Source organism: Rousettus aegyptiacus, unplaced genomic scaffold (assembly GCF_014176215.1).
Source record: "Rousettus aegyptiacus isolate mRouAeg1 unplaced genomic scaffold, mRouAeg1.p scaffold_m13_p_12, whole genome shotgun sequence".
Lineage (NCBI taxonomy): Eukaryota > Metazoa > Chordata > Mammalia > Chiroptera > Pteropodidae > Rousettus > Rousettus aegyptiacus.
In genome coordinates, this window is record NW_023416287.1 from 85069502 (window position 1) to 85088823 (window position 19322).

The 19322-nt window shown below is 43.3% G+C and overlaps 1 protein-coding gene across 5 annotated transcripts in view; it reads right to left on the bottom strand.

Moving 5' to 3' along the window:
- Positions 1 to 2195: 2195 nt before the first annotated feature.
- Positions 2196 to 19322, bottom strand: part of RNF152 (ring finger protein 152) — a 70551-nt gene continuing 53424 nt past the window's right edge. For all 5 annotated transcript variants that reach the window (XM_016155731.2, XM_016155727.2, XM_016155728.2 and 2 more), the window contains one exon: positions 2196 to 10304. In XM_016155731.2, coding sequence (XP_016011217.1) covers positions 9558 to 10172 — 615 coding nt within the window. In that variant the 5' untranslated portion in view covers positions 10173 to 10304 and the 3' untranslated portion in view covers positions 2196 to 9557. The remainder of the gene's footprint in view (positions 10305 to 19322) is intronic.

The following is a 19322-nucleotide window of genomic DNA, read 5'->3' on the forward strand; positions in this document are numbered from 1 at the left end:
AAAATGCTCCTTTGTGGATATTCTTGGGGACCGAAGAGTCCTACTGAGATATCATCCATCGCAGTGGAACGTGGCACAAGTCAATGCACAAATGGCAGGGAGCCCAACAAGAAAAGCCGACTCCGTCTCCTAAAAGGCCTCGTGCCTTTGTCTGTTGCTGTTCCTTCTCGAATGTGTTTATACAAATGGTCCTCGCTGGCCCCAATTTATCCTTCAGATCTTATCCTAGAAGCCGCTTTCTCCAGAAAGCCTTTTCTGACATCCTCCCTATCCTGAACCCACTAGGTCGGCTGGCCCTCTTCTCTGTTAAATGCGTTTAAACAGCATGTACCTCCCTCTTCATCGGACATAAACATGGCTTATTTATTAATGCCTGTCTCCCCTACAAGACTGTGAGGCCCCTGAGAATAGGGGACATTTCCATCTTGTTTTTCTCAGCAGCCCAAACGCTTGGCATCTGTGGGACCTGAGTGAAGGAGTGAGTGAAGGGGCACCCCTTCTAACTGTCCTCATGATTCTATGTGAATAAATTATCCTTTCTTTGTAGCAAGATCCCAGTACTTTTCCCTACTCTGATCTCTGGCTAAAGATCTTCACTCTGTCAACCTTAAAACAAATCTGTACCAAGAGTCCATGAAATGTTCATATATGTACATACACACACACACATATTCACCTACTCTTGCAAATAATGAAATTATTTATCAAGCCCAATAGTGTGGAGAGAGGGAAGGCAGGGAGCAGAAAGTATGTGGAATGAGAGAGACCGATTCCAGTTACGACTGTATCATTTTTGGGGTCAAGTAAAATGGTGCAAACGTTTTCAAACCTATAAAGAGAAATTCTAGGACTGGTTCCTTTCCCCCCAGCTGCTATTTGCCCAGCCCTAGTGCTACATCGTGTACACTGAATACGGGTTAATCTTCCAAGAACTGTCACTGGAAACGAAGGCATTAAGACGAATAATGCATTGGCAGAACAGCTTCATTTCAGGAAATCCGGCTGAGTGTTTGGAGGGGCTTGTGTAAGGAATGAAGGTGAGGGCGACATGCAGTAGACACCAGGCCTGGCTCCGTCTACTTCTGTCTGGCACGCGCTCCACAACTACCCTCTGGACTTTCAGCTACTTACACTCAGCCCTCTTGAGAGGGGCCAGAATGGCAAAGATCTCGGAGCCGACATGGGCTCACTCTCTCCTTCAGGCCCCACCCCCAGAGGCAGAAAACCTGTGCCACCCAAATGGAGTGTTATCTGAAGAAGTTGCCAAAGTAGGTTATCCCCGGACAAGACACATATGGAGGGACCTCCCATGATCCCCTCTCCTTCACCCTGGCCCCACCAAGTCTATACAAAAGTCCCAGCATAAGCAAACAGCTCTCTAACAACAAGAGTATCCCCACAATCACCTCCCCACCCCAAACCTCCACCACCCTACTTGAAACCAGGAAAATTCACACCGGAATTTCTAAAGTATGCTAAATAAATTTTTATTTTCTAAAATCTGGGCTCTTTATTATGAAGGTTGCTTTTTGGTACAAGAAATGGATATTGAATATCGTAAGCTCTCACTTCTTAAACCATGGGATTATTTAATTTCCCAGAGAGAGCCAGAGCGTGCTTACACTGGCATCCACACACATTAGATGATTAACCCCTTAATTAGGATCAGGCCGCCTGCTACACCGAATTGAAATTCCTTGACGTGATCCATAGTTTTTGAAAGACAGGATGCCTTTTATCAAAAAAAGGTGCTCCAAAAAGGCTCTCTTGTCCCCTTGATGAAAACACGTACTGAAGGATAAGCTATCTTTCCATACTCAGAGCCAAGGCAGGTCACACTGCCTTCTCCAGAAATGTAAATGTCCTACGCTCAGTACGAGATGGTCCACCTGGGGTCTGACATACGTGGCATCATTTTTAAACAATGACGGATAAAGGTGGGGCTGCCAGAAGCTACAAAAACCCAAGTTGCAAAAACACGCTTGGGCTTACTCATTACGAATGAGTTTTTCGGCTTCTCAGAGCCACTTGAAGGTCACCTCTATTTAAAATCCTTGGCTCAGGAGCTCCTTATTGCTTTATTGCCCTAGTCCATTAAAATTCTAAAGTAGCTGGTGATGAAAATCCCAGACAGTTTTTTTTTTTAATCTCCGTAGGGTGAGGGGAAAAGGAAACCAATACGAGTCTATTTGAAATAGTTTTATGAATTTTAATCATAGCAAATGTGTTTTAACAGTAGTCATAAAATCAACATTACCACATATACAAAGGACAAGACATCAGTTTGGCATACAAAAATACCATGTATTAAAATTGGGTTCATTGGAAAAACTCAGGACCTGCTATGACACCATCTACAACAGAGAGAGCAAGCAAGAATGCTTTTAAGACATTCAGATTTATAAACAGCAGCTTGATATCCCCCTTATGAAGTCGATATTTGGCAACATTTGGACAATATTTTCTACACAGCCCAGCAGCTCACTTATCTGTAGGCCGATTTGGCCCTTTAAAAGAAAAGCTCCTAAAATAAATAATCCACATAATTATAAATGAAACATGTCAAGGACTGGAGTTAACAGCCTCTGAGCAGCATTAATCTAGCCATTTGACTGGAGTATTAGTTATCCAAAGGGCCAGGGAACCCACCAATGGAGCCATGAGAATGGCAGGAACCCTGTGTAGCAGCTGCATGGCTTACGTTGGGAGTTTGGAACCACCCTGAGCTGAAACCAGCCTCCCCACCTGCAACTGTCAAGCGAGGCAAACAGGAACAAGTGATGGGAGAAAGCAATGTAATAAATGACAACAACCAGGATAGAACCCAAAATATTCTTGAACGAGTCTCTCCAAGAGTATGAACCTGACCGAAGTCAAGACACGTCCACGGCACAGGCGTGCTTCCCCGGTTCAGAGGGCATCCTTGCTCTGTAATGACTCAGCAACCAACTCTAGGGCAGGCTCTGAAACTGCCCAGTGTGCTGACGACCCCGTGCGGCCTCATGGGACCACCTCATCAGCTGAGCACATTCCTCATATGTCAACTTAAATATCTTGAATTAAATTTGGTAGGCCATCCTGGAATGACAAATTGTGCTTGGTCAAGTTATCCTCAGTCACCCTCTGTTTCTTTCTTCGTCTGGTTTCTGCCATGACTGAACTCCAGCTTCTCTATAATTGGGTTTGGAGCTATCATTCCATTCCGGATTTCTTTCCCTTTTATGCAAGTGTTTTCTCACTCACTGGGCAGATTCACCCACCTGTTGCTACAGACCAACACAGGATCCACTTAATAACTGGGTTCTCCCTCGGCCAGGAAAACTGGAGCAGGGATTTTCTGAAGCAAATTGTAAGATACCAGCTACTCCACACTCCTACTATTCAAATACAGACGACACAGATGTCAACTAGTTCCCCTTTAAGGGTCGTTTCCTCATCTATTTCTTTCCTCTTACAGCTCAAGTTCCTTCACCACCATCACATCCAACCTTCTACTTCTGGATTCTCAAAAGGCAAATGGCAAATTAAAAACTGAGCTTACCTTTGGAAAACTCTTGTTAAACGAGCCCAATAACTCACAACCCAGGGAGGCCACAGAAGACTTTCACATGGGCTACTAGCCCGACGCCCTGTGGCGATGAATTTAGAACAGTGTTCTAGAACAGAAACAGCTACGAGAGAACATTCCCAGAAAAACAAAGAGAATACATGCTGTTGCAGACCTCGAGAGACTTCCCCCTCAGTACAATGCCACACATATTACTGATTGTCCCTAAAAAGATCATAATTTGAACAGTATCAAAAACTTTAGACTAGAATAATAAAGTCTAGCTTAACGAGATGAGTGTTCTCAAGCACCACTACATCATAAGTGAGATATACACAGTGGGAGACCCCAGGCAGTGAATCCTGAAAAAAAAAAAAATAATAATAATAATCATCGGCCTGACTGTGCAGGAAAACTTGTGCAGAAAAATCAGAGCCGTATAGTAAGAGTTCAGGAATAACAGTGCTCTATCTGCCACGACTTAAGCAGAGCCAAATGATAGCTATTTCGAAGACAGAAATTAAATGCCCCACCTGCTTATTTATGTCCTTCACTCATCAATGGCTTTCCAATAAAATGTATATAGATCTCACCTCTTCATGAAAAGTCTCAAAAGTTTAGTTATACAGAAATTCCCAAAGGTAGTTGATTTGACATAACATATGTAGCCTATAGAATTTAAGATATTAACATCTAAATTCGACATTATATAATCCACACATTGGAAAACATGTCTAACATATTTTTACTTGATTTTTAACTCCTATTACTGCTAAATTGTGTACATATGTATATGTATAGACATAGATATGTATCTATATATAGTGAATTAATTGTGTAAGAAAAATCAATGGCTTGAATTTCCATTTATTTTTAAGAAGTGTTTCATATGTTTAACAAAATTCATCACCAACTAATCATCACCACCTTTGAAAAAGAGACTACTGCTTTCAAAAACAGTTACTGAATTATCTTAACTATCTCATTCTTCTTTAGAGTTTGTTTTGGTAAGGATTATTCTGTGAGTGATAGTTTACTGAGAACGACGGAATTGGTAAGGAACAGCTTCTTCTAGGTCAAGGATGACAAATCAACTGACTAACGACACGTCTTGTGTGGAAAATAAAATGCTGACTAGTTAGCAGCATCATTTTGCTCAGAGAAGACAGAAATTCAAAGCTTTTGCGTATCATTCCTCTCATACCAATACCCTTTGGACTTCTAACTGCCTTGTAAGTCTAAAGAAGAACTACCATTGCAGGAAAAAAAAAAAAGATTTTAAATAATTTTTAAAGATAAGCTAAAAAGAATAGCCAATGGCCATCCATGAGCTCTAAGGGGGAAAAAAATCAACTCAATTCTGCTAAATTGAAGCAAATGCATTTGGCATATGTTATATTTCGAAACAATGAAAAGCAGACTAACCAACTGTACAGTGTGGGTTTTCAAATAAAGCCATGGGAACTATTTAAATAAATATCTAGACTGGAATAAATACTATATTATCAGAAAGAGTCTGAACTTTCCATGAATATATCAAAACTGAATTTGCTGCTTCCCTTTATTCACTTAAAAAGCAATTTTAGTAACTTTAATAACCCTCAAGTCTTTAAATTCTATGAGCGATGTTTTTTAATGTTAAAAAAAAAAAAAAAAAGTGCCTTTGTGCCAGGCTGCAAATCTTCAATTCTTTCTGTGATGATGAAAATGAAAAAAAAAAACAAACAAGACTAAAACTATGTCAAATCTCACCCTAAAAATAGTACCTATGTTTTAGTCCAGCAAATGAAAAATGATACCCACATATGCACATACCAAATACAATGACAAGCTGGCAGACTTCAAGGGCAAAGAAAAACTCTCTGTGAACAGTGCAAAAGAAGCTTGCTCTTATATGTCACACCTTACTAATGCAGCAATGAAGTCTGGGTAAGATGTTGGATGTAAAGAGGGATTTCATTAGGCTTTTTTTTTTTTTTTTTCTGTAACATTTACTTTTTGGCCACAAGACCCTAAACACATTTTCACAGTACAAGTCATGCATAGCTTGCAAGTCAAACGTTTTACAGCTACTGTCTAACTACTATTTTTGGACAACAGATTCACATGCAGCTAATGATCCCAGAAAAGGGGCTTTACAAAGCACTCTTTAAGCTTTGCTGATCGTCCCTTGATCCAAAGCATCTAAGTAATAACTCCAAAGGGCAATCAATGACTTTTTACTGTCATACTTGAGATCATATACTTTTTCAGCCCAGAAAGAAATTTTTTTTAGCCAACTGCATGTTACTAAGCCACAAACTGTCTTCCTAGCCTTACCGTTACTCCAAACCCTTAGAAGATACCTCCCATTGCACAACCTTCCACAACTGCGCTAATTTTAAATAACTTAAAATTAAATAATAAAATACAAAATCCAGTTCCTCAGTCGAACTAACCCAGCGCTTCAGCTGCCCTATAGCCAGTGTGGCTAGTGGCTATTGTGTTGGACCACACTGGTTATAGAACGTTCCCACCATCACAGAAAGTTCTACAAGATCCCAAGGGCAGCACCAGGACACGGTTTAACCTTCAAGGCACCTGCTCTTCAGTCACGCACAAGATTAACCTTAAATTATATTCTTAAAGAAAATATCTTATAGCTTTCTGATCATAAAATATGACTAGAACTGAGAACAGATATGCCTTTTCATCACGACTTATGCCCCAAGTCATTATACAAAAATTTTCCAAAAACAATGCTTTTTGACAGCATACTTGGCTCTATTTAACATATTAAGCATTCTCTTGCTTATGTCAAGATCATTAATAAAGATGAAAATTCATGCTTCTTATAGTTTACTATTTACACAACACTCATTGTCCTTTACATACAGGGAGGAGGGGGGGGGGGAACCAATGGTTTGCAATTTAAAAAAAATTCAGATCACATGGTTTTCTTTAAAAGACGATACTCATCCTGAAATCAACCCTCCTTTCATTTCCCAGAGAGGTAGATGCTAACTAAAGTGAATATATAAATCTCCTAAACTAAAAAACAACAACTTTAAAGCAAGAGTTGAGTTAGTGAAGGGCATTCATCCACCCTGAAAAAGGTCATACATAGCCCGACAAAGATGTCAAGGCCTAGGAAAGGGCAAGAAGAAACTGCGGTGCAAAATTCTTGTCTCCCTTTTGCTGCAGAATCACAAGCTACCATGCACCTCTGTGGGCCTCAGCAGACTCACCTACAAAAGGAAGCCATCAGAGGTTGCTATCAGTGGTAACTTTCTGTGCTTTCAGTTATGGGTTTTTTTTTTCTTCTTCTTCATTGATGTGCAACTGTGAATTCTGGCCTATTGTGTCACTGGACTTTTGTTACATGGGTTAGATGAGTCATTAGTGTCATTGGCTAATGCCAGAAGAGGCCAGAGCAATGGGATGCCAAATAATATTAAATCATTAAGTCTATAAAAAATTCTATCAGGCAGGCTGAGACATCACACACACACATACACGAATGCATACCCTAACAGGTGCATAGGGAACTACAGGTAGAATTCATTTAAATAGTGTTTCTCTTGTCAGTAAAACTCACACAGAAAATTCTGATTTTGGTTGTTATTGTTACCTTACATTGTAAAGTCAAGACTCTATCACAGAGCTGATTAATTCTGCACTGCTTAATTGCAGTTCTAACGTGGGATTATGTTAAGTAAAAGTTACATAGACATTTTAACTCAATGGTTTTGCACACAAAAAAAGAGGGCTGTATTGTCACACACATTAGTGTCTGTATATAACCTACTTAACACACAGAATTCTATCAGATACTATACTACACAGCCAGTCATTTCATACTGTACATAAACATATGTAGATATCATTTACAAAATTAATTTAAACATGGCCTGGCTTAAAATTGCAAGGGTAAAGTCCATTTGAAATGTTGTCTTCTTCATGCAACATTTCTGTGGGTTGTTTCTGTATTTTTTTTTACCAAGAGATAGAAATTAGGTCAAACATGCATTACGGGGACCTGGTTGAGTTTGAGAAATCGACACTAACCCAACAGTATATTATGTTACGTAATAGAGGATAGTATTCAGCTAATATGATACCTAAATTATTAATACCAAATAAATCCTAGATTTGTTGTATAATGCCCAATAGCTTACACAATAAAATGGCATTTTAACCTAATTTCTAGTCTGAGCTTTCAAATACATTTCCTAAAGTTCTTACGAAAAAATTTGAAAGATTTGAAAAGCCCGAGCTCATATTTTTACATTGAATCCTCACACCAATGTTAACAGTGTTAACTTTGGATTCTGGTTATTATGCTGTCATTTTATCTCACATGATTTCCATCTCTTTAATGTGCATATTTTTACTGCTTGAAGGTAATAGTTAGTGTATAAGCAAATTAAATTGTCTTCATCTTACGCAGTGATTTCTGGCCTTGCTTTTCGGAACCAGTCACTGCTTATCTTTCCTCTCCCCTACTTTCATAGATTCGATGGAACACAAATAGACATATTTATGAGTGAAGTCCTTGTCACATACCACTTGCTTCACGAATTCCATAAGAGAAACTGGAAAGAACTATAAAGCTCACAGCTTTTTCTGAATGCACACATATCCAGGCATAGGGATTTACCATTTAATACTAGTAGATCTTTCTTCATGAGCATCTATGGATAATTACACATTGAAGAACATTTGAGAATTTAGGATCAACTGGTCTACTTAAATCAGGAATGTGAGTCATTGGTTTACCTTGCCACTTTTCTCAATAAAAACATATTTCAAAATACAAGAGATATTCTTATTTATACAATAAGAAGAAACTAGATTTCTGAATGGTTTAATGCTCATGGAACAATATCTTTCAAAAAAATAATCATGGACTAACTATTAAAATGCCAGTCCGGCTTTGTCATCCATTACCAACACTCCTGGCTACAACAATACCCCAAATTGGGAGGAAAGACAGAATCTGTTATGCTCCATTTTTGCCTCACAGAACACAGGACTTGAATACACAGAAGAGGAGCAGGTGTTGGAAGTGACGAGCGTGTGACATCTCACTCGGTGGGTCCTGGTGCTCAGGGGTGGCCTCCGTTTCAGACCCCGGACTCATCCATGTCCACCAAGTCCTACCACCGAGAGTCTTCTGAAGAGATTCAAAACCTGAGGTAAATCAAATCACACGCACACACACGCGCGCGCACACACACACACGAATGCACAATATTTACATTTAAAATTCCTATTTTGTGAGATGGCTTGAGAAAAATTGGCATACAGTTTTCCTGTGGGGTTAGGCATTTCTCGTTATTACTCAGTTTATTGCTCCCCCGTTGGGCTTTTGATTTCATAAACACATGTAGAGCTCTAATCACAAGGGGAGAAAAATGAAGCTTCATGACAAAACACAACACATTGGAAACGTTCAAATATTTTCTTTGAAAACAACTGTCCGCTCGACTTATTTTAATCTCGGTGCCATTTGGAAAAGCATAAAAAGCCTTAGCAACTGAACGAAGACTGGGCTTCATTTTTAAAAAGGAAAGAGACCAGCACTGCACGTCGTCGCTGAAATTTTACGTGGATTCTCAGGTTTAATTCTACTTGTCTACACAGCATCTTTGCTTTAATCTACCACATTTAGAGAAGATCACGTTGTATGATCACACTGGCACAGCTTAACGTCTAAGTAGAATGTGTCTATCTTGTAACATGATTTTGAGAAATCATAAATTACAGTCCATTTAGCAAATGACTATGAGGATGCATGCAATCGTCTTGGAAGCTGCCGCCGTCAGTACTCAGAGCGAGCTGCCTGGTATCTTGTGGAGACCTCGCATTCTGCCCTCCATGTTTATGTTGGGTTAATTGAGGGGCAGCCCAGAGGCCAGCGCTCGGCACCAAATGATCAGCGTGGCCCCCATCTCCTCACCTCGATCCCATCACCAGCACCTGCTCAACCCCTGGTTGGCACCCACGAGAGACTTGCCCGCCGCCGGCTTCAGCCACAGGATATCACAGTGAAGCGCTTAGAAATGCAAGACATGTTGTGGAGCACGATGCCGAGAAGGAAGACCAGGACGCAGGCCACCAAGATCACAGTGCACACCCCGGACCAGGTGGAGCTCTTCACCACGCCCCGCCTGTCTTGCTCCTCCTCCGCCGCCGCCTCCTGGGGAGCCCCGCTTTGCAGTGGCTGCTGCTCCGCAGGGATGGTCACCACGGTGACGGACTTCTGCTGGCTCCCCGGCAGAAGGCGGCAGCCCATGTCTCCGGGAAGCAGCGCTCGCTCCTTGGAGATGGGCAGCGGCAGCATGTAGCACCCATTGCTGGGAAGTTTGATGAAGACCGGGGTGTGCTCGGAGGCGTGCGGGATGGCAATGACGGCAAGGACCTCAGGGTCGTCAGGGAGCTGTGACACGGAGAAGCCGGGCGGCAGCTTGGTGATGCCCCGGCACCACGGGCACCTCACGTCCTTCTGGCTCGTCCTCATCTGCTGAAGGCACACTGAGCAGCAGGTGTGTTTGCAGTCCAGCAACTTGGGCCTTCGCCGGGGGCTGTAATAATTGAAGCAGATCTGACATTCCATCAAAGAATCTTGGGAAAGCGTCTCCATCCTGGACGGGGAGCAGGAAAGTCAAGGCCAGAGGGAAGAAGCTTGTTCTCAGAGTCCGCCACTCCAGCGCCTTCCTCTGTCGAGTCGTTCGGGGTGCTCACAGGCATCTAGCATATTCAGGTGTGTTCATCGCTGAAGGAGATACAAAATGCACACAAAGTTAATTATTTCAAGCAAGCTGAGATGCCAGCATATCTGATGGATTTATGCCATTATTCAAAAGTATCGACTGGGTCAAAAAGCATAAAAATTCCCCCACTTGTGAGACTGTAGGATTCCTGTAATGTCCAATGGCAGGTGAATGACTCGTCTCAGACAGCTTGTCACGGAGAACAATTCGCTCATTTCTAAAGAAATGAACGCCTCTGTGGGGGTACACAAGACCCCCATATTTCATAATGGGGGAGTCTGTTGTTTCTGTTTCATGCATTTCATGGACCCCCTTATTCTTCTAAATATACCGGAGAAATTCTCTTGCTTCCAATAAGTTTGTAGCATTTTCTAAAAGTAGATTCCTTGTCCTTGATCTTCTGACCTTCTTTTCCTGACTCTACTTACCCTCCTGTAAGTACTCATGGTCAGGTACAGGTAACTTTACAATCTCAGTACTTCAGGGTAACTAGTTGACTCATTTTATGTGGGCTAGGGCTGTTCCTCTCCCATAGGTCATTAGAATGATGCCACGAAAGATGCACACAAGATGCACAGGCAGCTGTCTGTTATCTTTCCCATCAAATCATTTGACCCAAGGGAGTCCTCGTCAATGGAAATTTAAAAGAGACAAAAACAAACACAAAACAACAACAATAACAACAGCAAAACCACCAGCAGGGATGCACCTTCGGGAAAATAAATATTTTTCGGGCCGTTCTTTTAATTTTATTGCTATTTAGACTTGCACCAAGTAACACAGCAAACAAAGACTATTAATTCACTGACTTTAATCAAGCAGTTTACAGTGAAAGGTGGTCAGAGAATACTGGCAGGCGGCCCTCACCATAAAGAAAAAAAGAGGAATAGTGTCAGCCTCCTAGGATCGACAGGAGGTGGAGTAACTTAATTCAACCTAACTGAGGTTCGAGGAACCCCCTAGTGCTCCAGGGGTGTTTCAATAAAGGCTGCCCAACCAACTGTTTCCTGTTGAAAGCATCCACATTATGTGTTTCGGGATGGAGCCCTGAAGATTCTGCAGAGAACTACCCAACTTCTACTGTAGAAATAACTGCCAGTCCTAGCAGCCCACCTATACCCAGAGGCAGGAGCTGAGAGCGTAGAAAACCTCCTTCACCTTTTTCTTAAAAAACGAACCTTCTTTTTCTAACTTCCTTTGTAAAATCAAGAATGCACCCCCTCCCCAACGATACACAATTTGTTAAAGGGAAAACTAAGAAGGCAGACAAAATTTAAAGTTAAAAAAAAAAATCACCGATAAAAATTAACGGTGACAATCAAAAGACCGACATATTTAAAAAATATTTTAGCCATAGTTAAGAGCCCCTAGATAAACTGAAAGTAAAATGCAGCATTATAGCATTCAGAAAGCGCTTACCATAGCCAACTATTTGTTAATTTAAGAACTGTTTACTGAATAACTGTTTGCTAAGAGTAGAACTTAAATGTTCTCTCACACACACACAGACACACAATAGAAATGTGAGGTGACAGATGTGTTAATTAGCAAGATGGGGAGAATCATTTCACAAGGGATCTATATTTATCAAATCACCACAACGCGCACTTTCGATATCTCCCAATTTTATTTGTCAATTATATCTCAATAAAGCTGAGAAAATGAAAATAATAAAAAATATCTATCGAGTATCTATTATGCACAAAGCTAGCTCCAATAGGACGTGAACATGAGTCAGACCCAAATTCTACTCAAGCGAATTAAAATTAGGTGAGAACGAACAAATATGTTGTTTCTTCCGTTCATTTATTCATTCAGATTCTCACTGAATATCTATCATGTGTCATGGTGTTTCTTTTTGTCCCTTGTAAACTAAGAACTCGTCACCACCCATGAGACACTCCCAGGCTGGAGGGACTTAGTTATAATAAAAATGCAAAGTGATCCTTGCCATCCAGGAGGAATGGGTGGAGGAATCGGAGACAGCTCAGTGACAAATCAGGATCATGGGGAGGACCGAGACATGTACGATCAGAGGACAGGTCATTTTCGGGTCAGAATGCAGCATGAGCAATTACAGAATTATTTCTATATTCCAGCTGTGATACTGGCAAGAGGATTTTTTTTTTTTTTTTCCTAATGCAAGAGTAACTTAGAGGTGCCATCTCTAAGTTTTATAGTTTTAGCTCTTACATGTAGGTCTTTGATACAGACGCTTTCTAAAGAAATGGAGTTTTCGCAGGACCTGCAAACATCCCCCCACGGGCTTGGCCAAGGGAAAGCAGGTCCTACAGCGAGGGGAGGAATGAGCAGAGCCAGGCACAGGCCCTGGGCCGGAGACCACAGGCCATGGACAGCCTCGAGCGCCAGGCCAGGGATGTGGGACATTCTACCGGGCAATGGGAAAACACCAGAAAGGTTAAGAGTATGCGAGTGATTCACCAGGCATTTATATTCAGGAGAGGTTCAAAAGGTCCACTGGGACGCTATGATGATATCAGACAAGAGTAATGAGTAGCCGAAGTCGATAGTGGCAATTAGCATGAAGGGATGCAGACTGTGAAGTCTTACGCAAGTTGAGGGCTCTGGCTGTACGCCACATGACGCTGCAAGAGAGAAGTCGAAGAAGTCTTGGGAGGAGGGCGCTATCCTTAAGACAAACAGGGATCGCAAAGAGAAAGACAACGTGTTCCATGTGGGGCGCTCGAAGATATAAGAAATCTGTTATTCAGGAAGATGCTTAAGAGACAAAAAGAAGCTGAAAACGTGGGGTTGTTACTGCAGAGAAGAGTCTGCACTAGACCCGAGTGGACTAGGCGTCATCCACAGAGAAGGGACGTCAGGGGCAGGCGAGGCGGAGCGGAGAGACGCTTAGGGAGCGTTCACATTCCAGCCCGGCTGAAAGGTGGCGAGTGCAGCTTAGAAACGGGAACACATTCGGGAAGTGGTGAATGCGGAAGGGAAGAGACATCCCGGTGTGTTATCAACGAGGGGACGGTTCTTCCAATTTCATCCCCAAGGTGCTGAATTTATTTTTTCTTAAGAAAGAAGGAAAACACGGGGTTTGCTGGTGAACGCTGGCAAATTCTCTCATCTATCCCTACTTTTTAAGCCCATGGAGAGGGGTCAGGCCATGATAGTACAGCCCACAGGGAGATGGGTGTGTTTCTGGGCAGGAAGGACTGATCACTTGGAGCTCTGGTGGCAGAAACGACAAAACTGGGGAGATGTGCCCACAATAGGCACAGGGTCCTGCAGTTGTATGAATTTAGAGAGAACGTTGCTTACGAATGCCACCCATAGGACAAACACCTTCAACACAAACGGAGCTGGGAACAAAAAATAGTTCATTACGCCAATGTATTTCTTAACTTTCCTCCTTTCCGTATTATTTACCTTCCTGCCTTAGGGGGGAAAAAAAATGTGGAAAGGAGCTTCGCAGAATAGGAAGAATAGGGGTTTTGGCCTCAAAGAATCTTAAGGCGAATCCTTGCTCTGGCACTACCAGCTGTGACCCTGGAGCGAGTCGCTTATTCCCGGAGCCTGCGCCCTCACTGGGCCAAGGCTGCTCTCCTTTCGAATTGAGTGATGAAGTCGTGCCTGAAGGTCAAGCAAGTTCAGGTTCACATGCCGCCTGGTGGTAAAGGACGCAGTGCCAGCTCTCTACGTCCTCCCAGCTCTCCCTGCAAGGCCGTGTGGGATCTGCCCCGGGGATCAGGCCCTTCCCAGCTCTCAAAGAACCGCCATTTCGAACAGCTTGGAAAGAATGCAAGTGTTCTCCTTGGCCTTCCCCCAAGACCTGCCACTCTGCCATTTTTCAACAAAACCAACATGTAATTTTATTCATGAGTTTATGTTCCAAGTAATACTCAGTTAATTGCTGTTGAGCTTCCTTAAAATTAGATTATACTACTCCATTTCCAACTCCGTCCAAGTAGGCTCCAGCCTTACAACGCAGGCTGAACACAAAAAGCAGAATGGTGTGACAGTTTGTATTTTCCGTGTTCAGACACTCAGGCCCCTTTGACAGAAGCCTCTCTGATTTATACACCGATTTGTTCTTCATTAAGCCAGCCTGGATTGCATTTCAGTTTACTTTCTAGAGCATAACTAGTAATGATGATGATTAGTTAGGTAAAGAGAAGAAAATTTATGAGGCTATGGACCAAAGCTAATGAGGAATCGTTCTTTCTCCCTTTCATCATACACTCAAAAAGATGTGAGTCAGCTACAGAAGGGGATGGAAACACGGTTGACATTTGCTAGGAAAGAAAGTCACCGTTCCTGGACGGACGCACAAGCACACACACTGGCGATGGCCTCAGGAAACCGGTGTTCGGCACGATGCGATGCTCAAATAAAATGCTCATTAAATTTCAAAGGAAAGAGCGCCTTGCTGGAATGCATAAGGACAAGGATATACTAAAATATACTGGAGCAATTTTTAAATGTCACTACGATTTTGAAAGAATCTAAAGTAAAAATCAAAGAGAAAGACAGACCACAGAAAGGAATAGTGGTGGCTAAGGGAGGGCATTCTCAAAATAATTATGGCTTACAGGATAGAATCTATATGTTCGAACACTCCTTCATAAAACGGTACTTAGTGTCACATATAATAGCAATTGTATGATATGCACAGATAAAAGGCCTTGAATAATCATAGAACCCGGTACTAATGCATGACTTGGTTTTAAAATACTCTAAAAAATAGATTGAGATTTATGTAGATGGAAGAGATAGGATTTGGTGAAAAAAGTGTCAAAAGCCAAAGGAGTATGTGTCTTGCTGTTGCTGTTTGGGGGGCAGTGGATATTTGATACTGTATGACATTGATATATTTTCATAAAATTTCTTTTTTTAAAAGTATATAGTTTTCAGCATCTTTATAAAAGATGTGAGTATGATAAAGTACTCTCATGACTTCAGTGAATGGTAAAAATTGCACGGGTCTCCAATACTGAATTTTTATAATTCCACTTGCTTTTAGAAAAAAACAAACAAATAATGATGTAAATAATCCAGAGAGTTTTATTTTTAAACTCTTTCACTCCTATACTCGTAAGACCCTTCATACATCCTGATTTAGATTTGTGACAGTGGCATTAACTACGGAGTCTGTTGCAAGAACTGATATTGATTACATCTGGCTGACCCCGAATGGTTCTCTTTTGACGTGTCTACATGAGGACCTTAAATTCAACGGCTGTGCTGAGAAAAATCTCAAAGTCAGAAATCAAATTAGCCACTGCACTGATTTTCTTATTGTATTGAAATAGCATGTCTTTCTGAAACGAGACACTTAATGCTTTGAGAAGATGTAAATATTTGACATGGGATTAAACAAAATAATCACAATTCCATTTTATTCGGTATTTCAGCTGGCAACACCCCTTCTATTAGATCTTAGCAAACACTTCAATTAGTGGCAAGAATAGGAACAGCCCGGCAGTGACAGATGTCACCAACTCTTGGTCCTCTGGTAGCAGAAAGCGAGCCCTTCAGGACACGATTGCCTAATACGTGTAGAGTCCACTAGGTGTAACCACTGTCTTTGTTTTAACGGGGAAGGCGGTGGGTTCCAGACACTGATAATCTCAAGAGAGAATTCCATGGGCCCAGCCTCTAATTTCTGCACTGTCTCTTCCTATAAGCATCTTGATTTGCTGCATTTGACGATGCAAAGAATCTGGAAAGTGAAAACTGTCACTTGAAAGTCTTAGGTGACCAAGGCAATGGGCAGCGGATGGCGACCGTGCTGGAGGCAGACTGGCCCTGGTAACTGAGGCAAGCGAGGCGGGGCAGAGAGATCAATGGTCGAACAGGCAGAAATCAGCACGTCGGCTAGAAGGCCAAGCTCAGTCCCTGCCAGCACTGCCCACGGAGACAACCACGGGCCCGATGGACCCGACCGCAGCGTAGCTGCCGTCCCTGTCTGCACACGCCAAGGCTGTTGCTGCAAAAACACGCCGAAGCAGCTGGAACTGAACCATGGTCTCCAGGAGCGTCTCGTCTACACAGGGACGTTTCACTTGAGCTGAGTTAGGGGAAAAGATAAATAAACTTGACCCGCGCCCCAGTATAGTGATGCGTACTTAAAATACACAGTATATTGGAATCGAGACACTTTGAAGAATTAAAGCCAAATTTCGGCGTTGCCATGAGGGATGATAACAACTGGTTTTTGCTGGTTTGTTTGCCTCAATATCTATCAGATAGTCAAGCTGCTATTAGGGGTCAGGAGGCGAGGTTTTTAGCTCTAATTCTGCCCTTAAGCGAATGGGTTAAGGGTTACGTTAAGCAAATCACCTCTCCATCAACCACAGTGTCTTCGCCTGCAAGGACACTGGACCTAAATGGTCGCCTGGCGTTACCTTCTGGTAAAAATAATTCTATGACCCAAGGAATTGCTAAACACACTCCTGGGTTTCTGACAGCAAGACAGAGCTGTCAGGCTCTTTGTTCTATGCTTATTGCACCGGACACTTTAAAAATATTATCTATTAGTGATCTCATAAGAAGAATGCACATTTACATGAGATAGTGGGGATCTAAAAAAATGGGAGGCAATTTACACCAGAAGCTTCTTCCTTACGCCTAACGAGAGCTAACAACATACCAGAAACTGCTACCACTTTGTAGTAACAATCGAAAGAATAACTACTTTATATCCAATCAATAACCTTCTCAGATCAAGTAAGCCATCCCTGTTACTTGGACTAGCTACGGGGTGACAGTGGTCCCAACTTGTCTTCAAAAAGAAGCCTGCGTGGCTGTCCAGCTTGTACAGAGGCCAAGGTTAATGCTGGCCGTAATCAGACACACTGCCTCACCCTCCCTTGCTCTGATCACCCTTGACGGCGAAGAAAAACTTGCAGACAGTCACAGAAGAGAAGAGATAACACAAAAGACCATCAGGAAATCCCCAGGCTCCCTGGAGAGACGGGATGACAAAAAGATACCACGAGACAAACAGACAGAAAGAGCAAAGGGAAAATGATCAATGACCCCAACACCCAGAATTCTGCGTAGAGATGAAGGACCTGACGAGCCATGCAAGTGAAGCCAAAGAAATGGGAAACAAACATAAATCCTACGTCTTCCCAATGGTTGGACATCTACGAAGGAAAACTATGCAGCAGGAGGAAAACATGGACTGGGACCCCGCCGTGTGCAAGGCACTGGGCAAGGCACTGGAGACAGCGTGGCAAACAAGTCTCCAACCTTGAGGAGCCTGGGCGTGCAACCCAAAGGAAGACCCGTGTGCAGAGAACCACTGGAAAAGGAGGAAGGCGGGGCCGAGCACCCAGAGGAGACTCTCCCAGTGATGCTGTATCTTCAGCTGACTACACACAGGACTTAAAACCACTAAGCAAAGAACTATCGTTGCTTGTTAGCGCCGGGAAGGGTTCTGGAGCCCGCAGAGCCCACAGGCTGGTCCGCTGTCCTTTCCACTCCAGACACTGGAGAGTAACAAAAGTCAGAGGAATGGACACCGAAATTTCATTTTTTTTTTTTGATTAAGCATCACGTCTGGCCCAGGCCGGCGCCATCCCAGGCGGCAAGGTGGGCTCTGAACCTCGAGAGACGTAGAAGGTTAGGGTGGTATCTCGAGGTGGCCTAGAGATGACAGAGAGGCACATTAAGTCGCTGTCCTGGGAAGGGTGTGGGGGCCCGCGGGTGCGCATTAAGGCCTGAGCCTGTGGCCCTCCCGGTGGGCGAGTTCCCTGGGCAGCAGCGGCCTCTCTCTGCTGCGGCCCCCGCTGCCCTGTCCTTCCCGTGCGGGGCACGCGGGTCTCTGAAGGCCCCAAACAAACCTCCGACGTCCACATGTGCATTCTCGTAACGTGAACCACGCACATGCGGTCCCCACGCCTGTTTTTTTTACCCAATCGCAGATTCCAGCACAAACAGAAACATTAAGGCAATTTGTTTTTAAATGTTTTCCCGTTATATTTAGTCGACATTGGGGACCCACAGCCTCTTCTGTAAAGAGGCGGGTAATGAGTATATTAGGCTTTTAGGCTTTGCGGGTCACACAGGCTCTTTGGCGAATTCTCAATTCTGCCACTGACATGTGAAAACAGTCATCGACAACAGACACTATTTTAAGGATCAGGCGAGGGTATGTTCCAATAAACTGCGTTTACAAAGACAGGCCGCAGCCGGATTTGGCCAATAGGCTGTCATTTGCTGACCTAAGATCTAGATCATTTCTCATCGGCCCTGCTCTTGATCCCCTAAATTCAATATATTACTCTGGAGACCCCTATCCTCAAATCAGCATACTGCCCTAACATTCACCATCCCCCCTGAGTTTCCTGTCAAGCGATAGAATGCAAAACGTTTCCATTTCGGGGAGACAACGAAGGAATCCCGGCTTCGCAGATGCAACGACTTTGTAAATGACCGTATCCAGACAACTGGAGGAAAGACGGTTGACCAAGAACGCCAACAGTGACCACCACTTGCCTGTCCCGCCAGTGACAAGTATAAAGACAAGTATTCGTTCGTGAGAACCTACAGATAGAGGTCCAAACATTCTTCACACTTAGAAATACGGATCCATGACTTCGAACGACTCCCGCATTCACCGTGACGGCTCCGGGTTAAAGGCGACCGACCCTTCGTGCGATGACGCCGCACAGGCGTGGTGACCACGCGTGCGGGTCCCGGGGCCGCTCTGGACACGCCGCCGAGCGGCGGAGCGGATTCACGCCCAGCCAGCTCTCAGCTCCGCACAGCAGCGCCTTGCAGCGGCTCACCTTTCCCAGAAGGAACACAGGCTAAATCCCCCCCCCCACAGATGGGGCATTCCTTCAGAGTGTCTCGGAATACGCACTTCTGTTTCTCTTAAGCTTTCTTCAAATTACCTGGAGAACAGTCTATATTAAACACTTTCAAAGAATGGTGCGTCGAAAACCCGGTGGGTTAGACAGGTATTTCTTCAAATACGTTTATTCACAAGCCATTCGTCGGATCGTTCTCTCTGAGTGGAGCTGCTCATTGCTGCAGTCTCC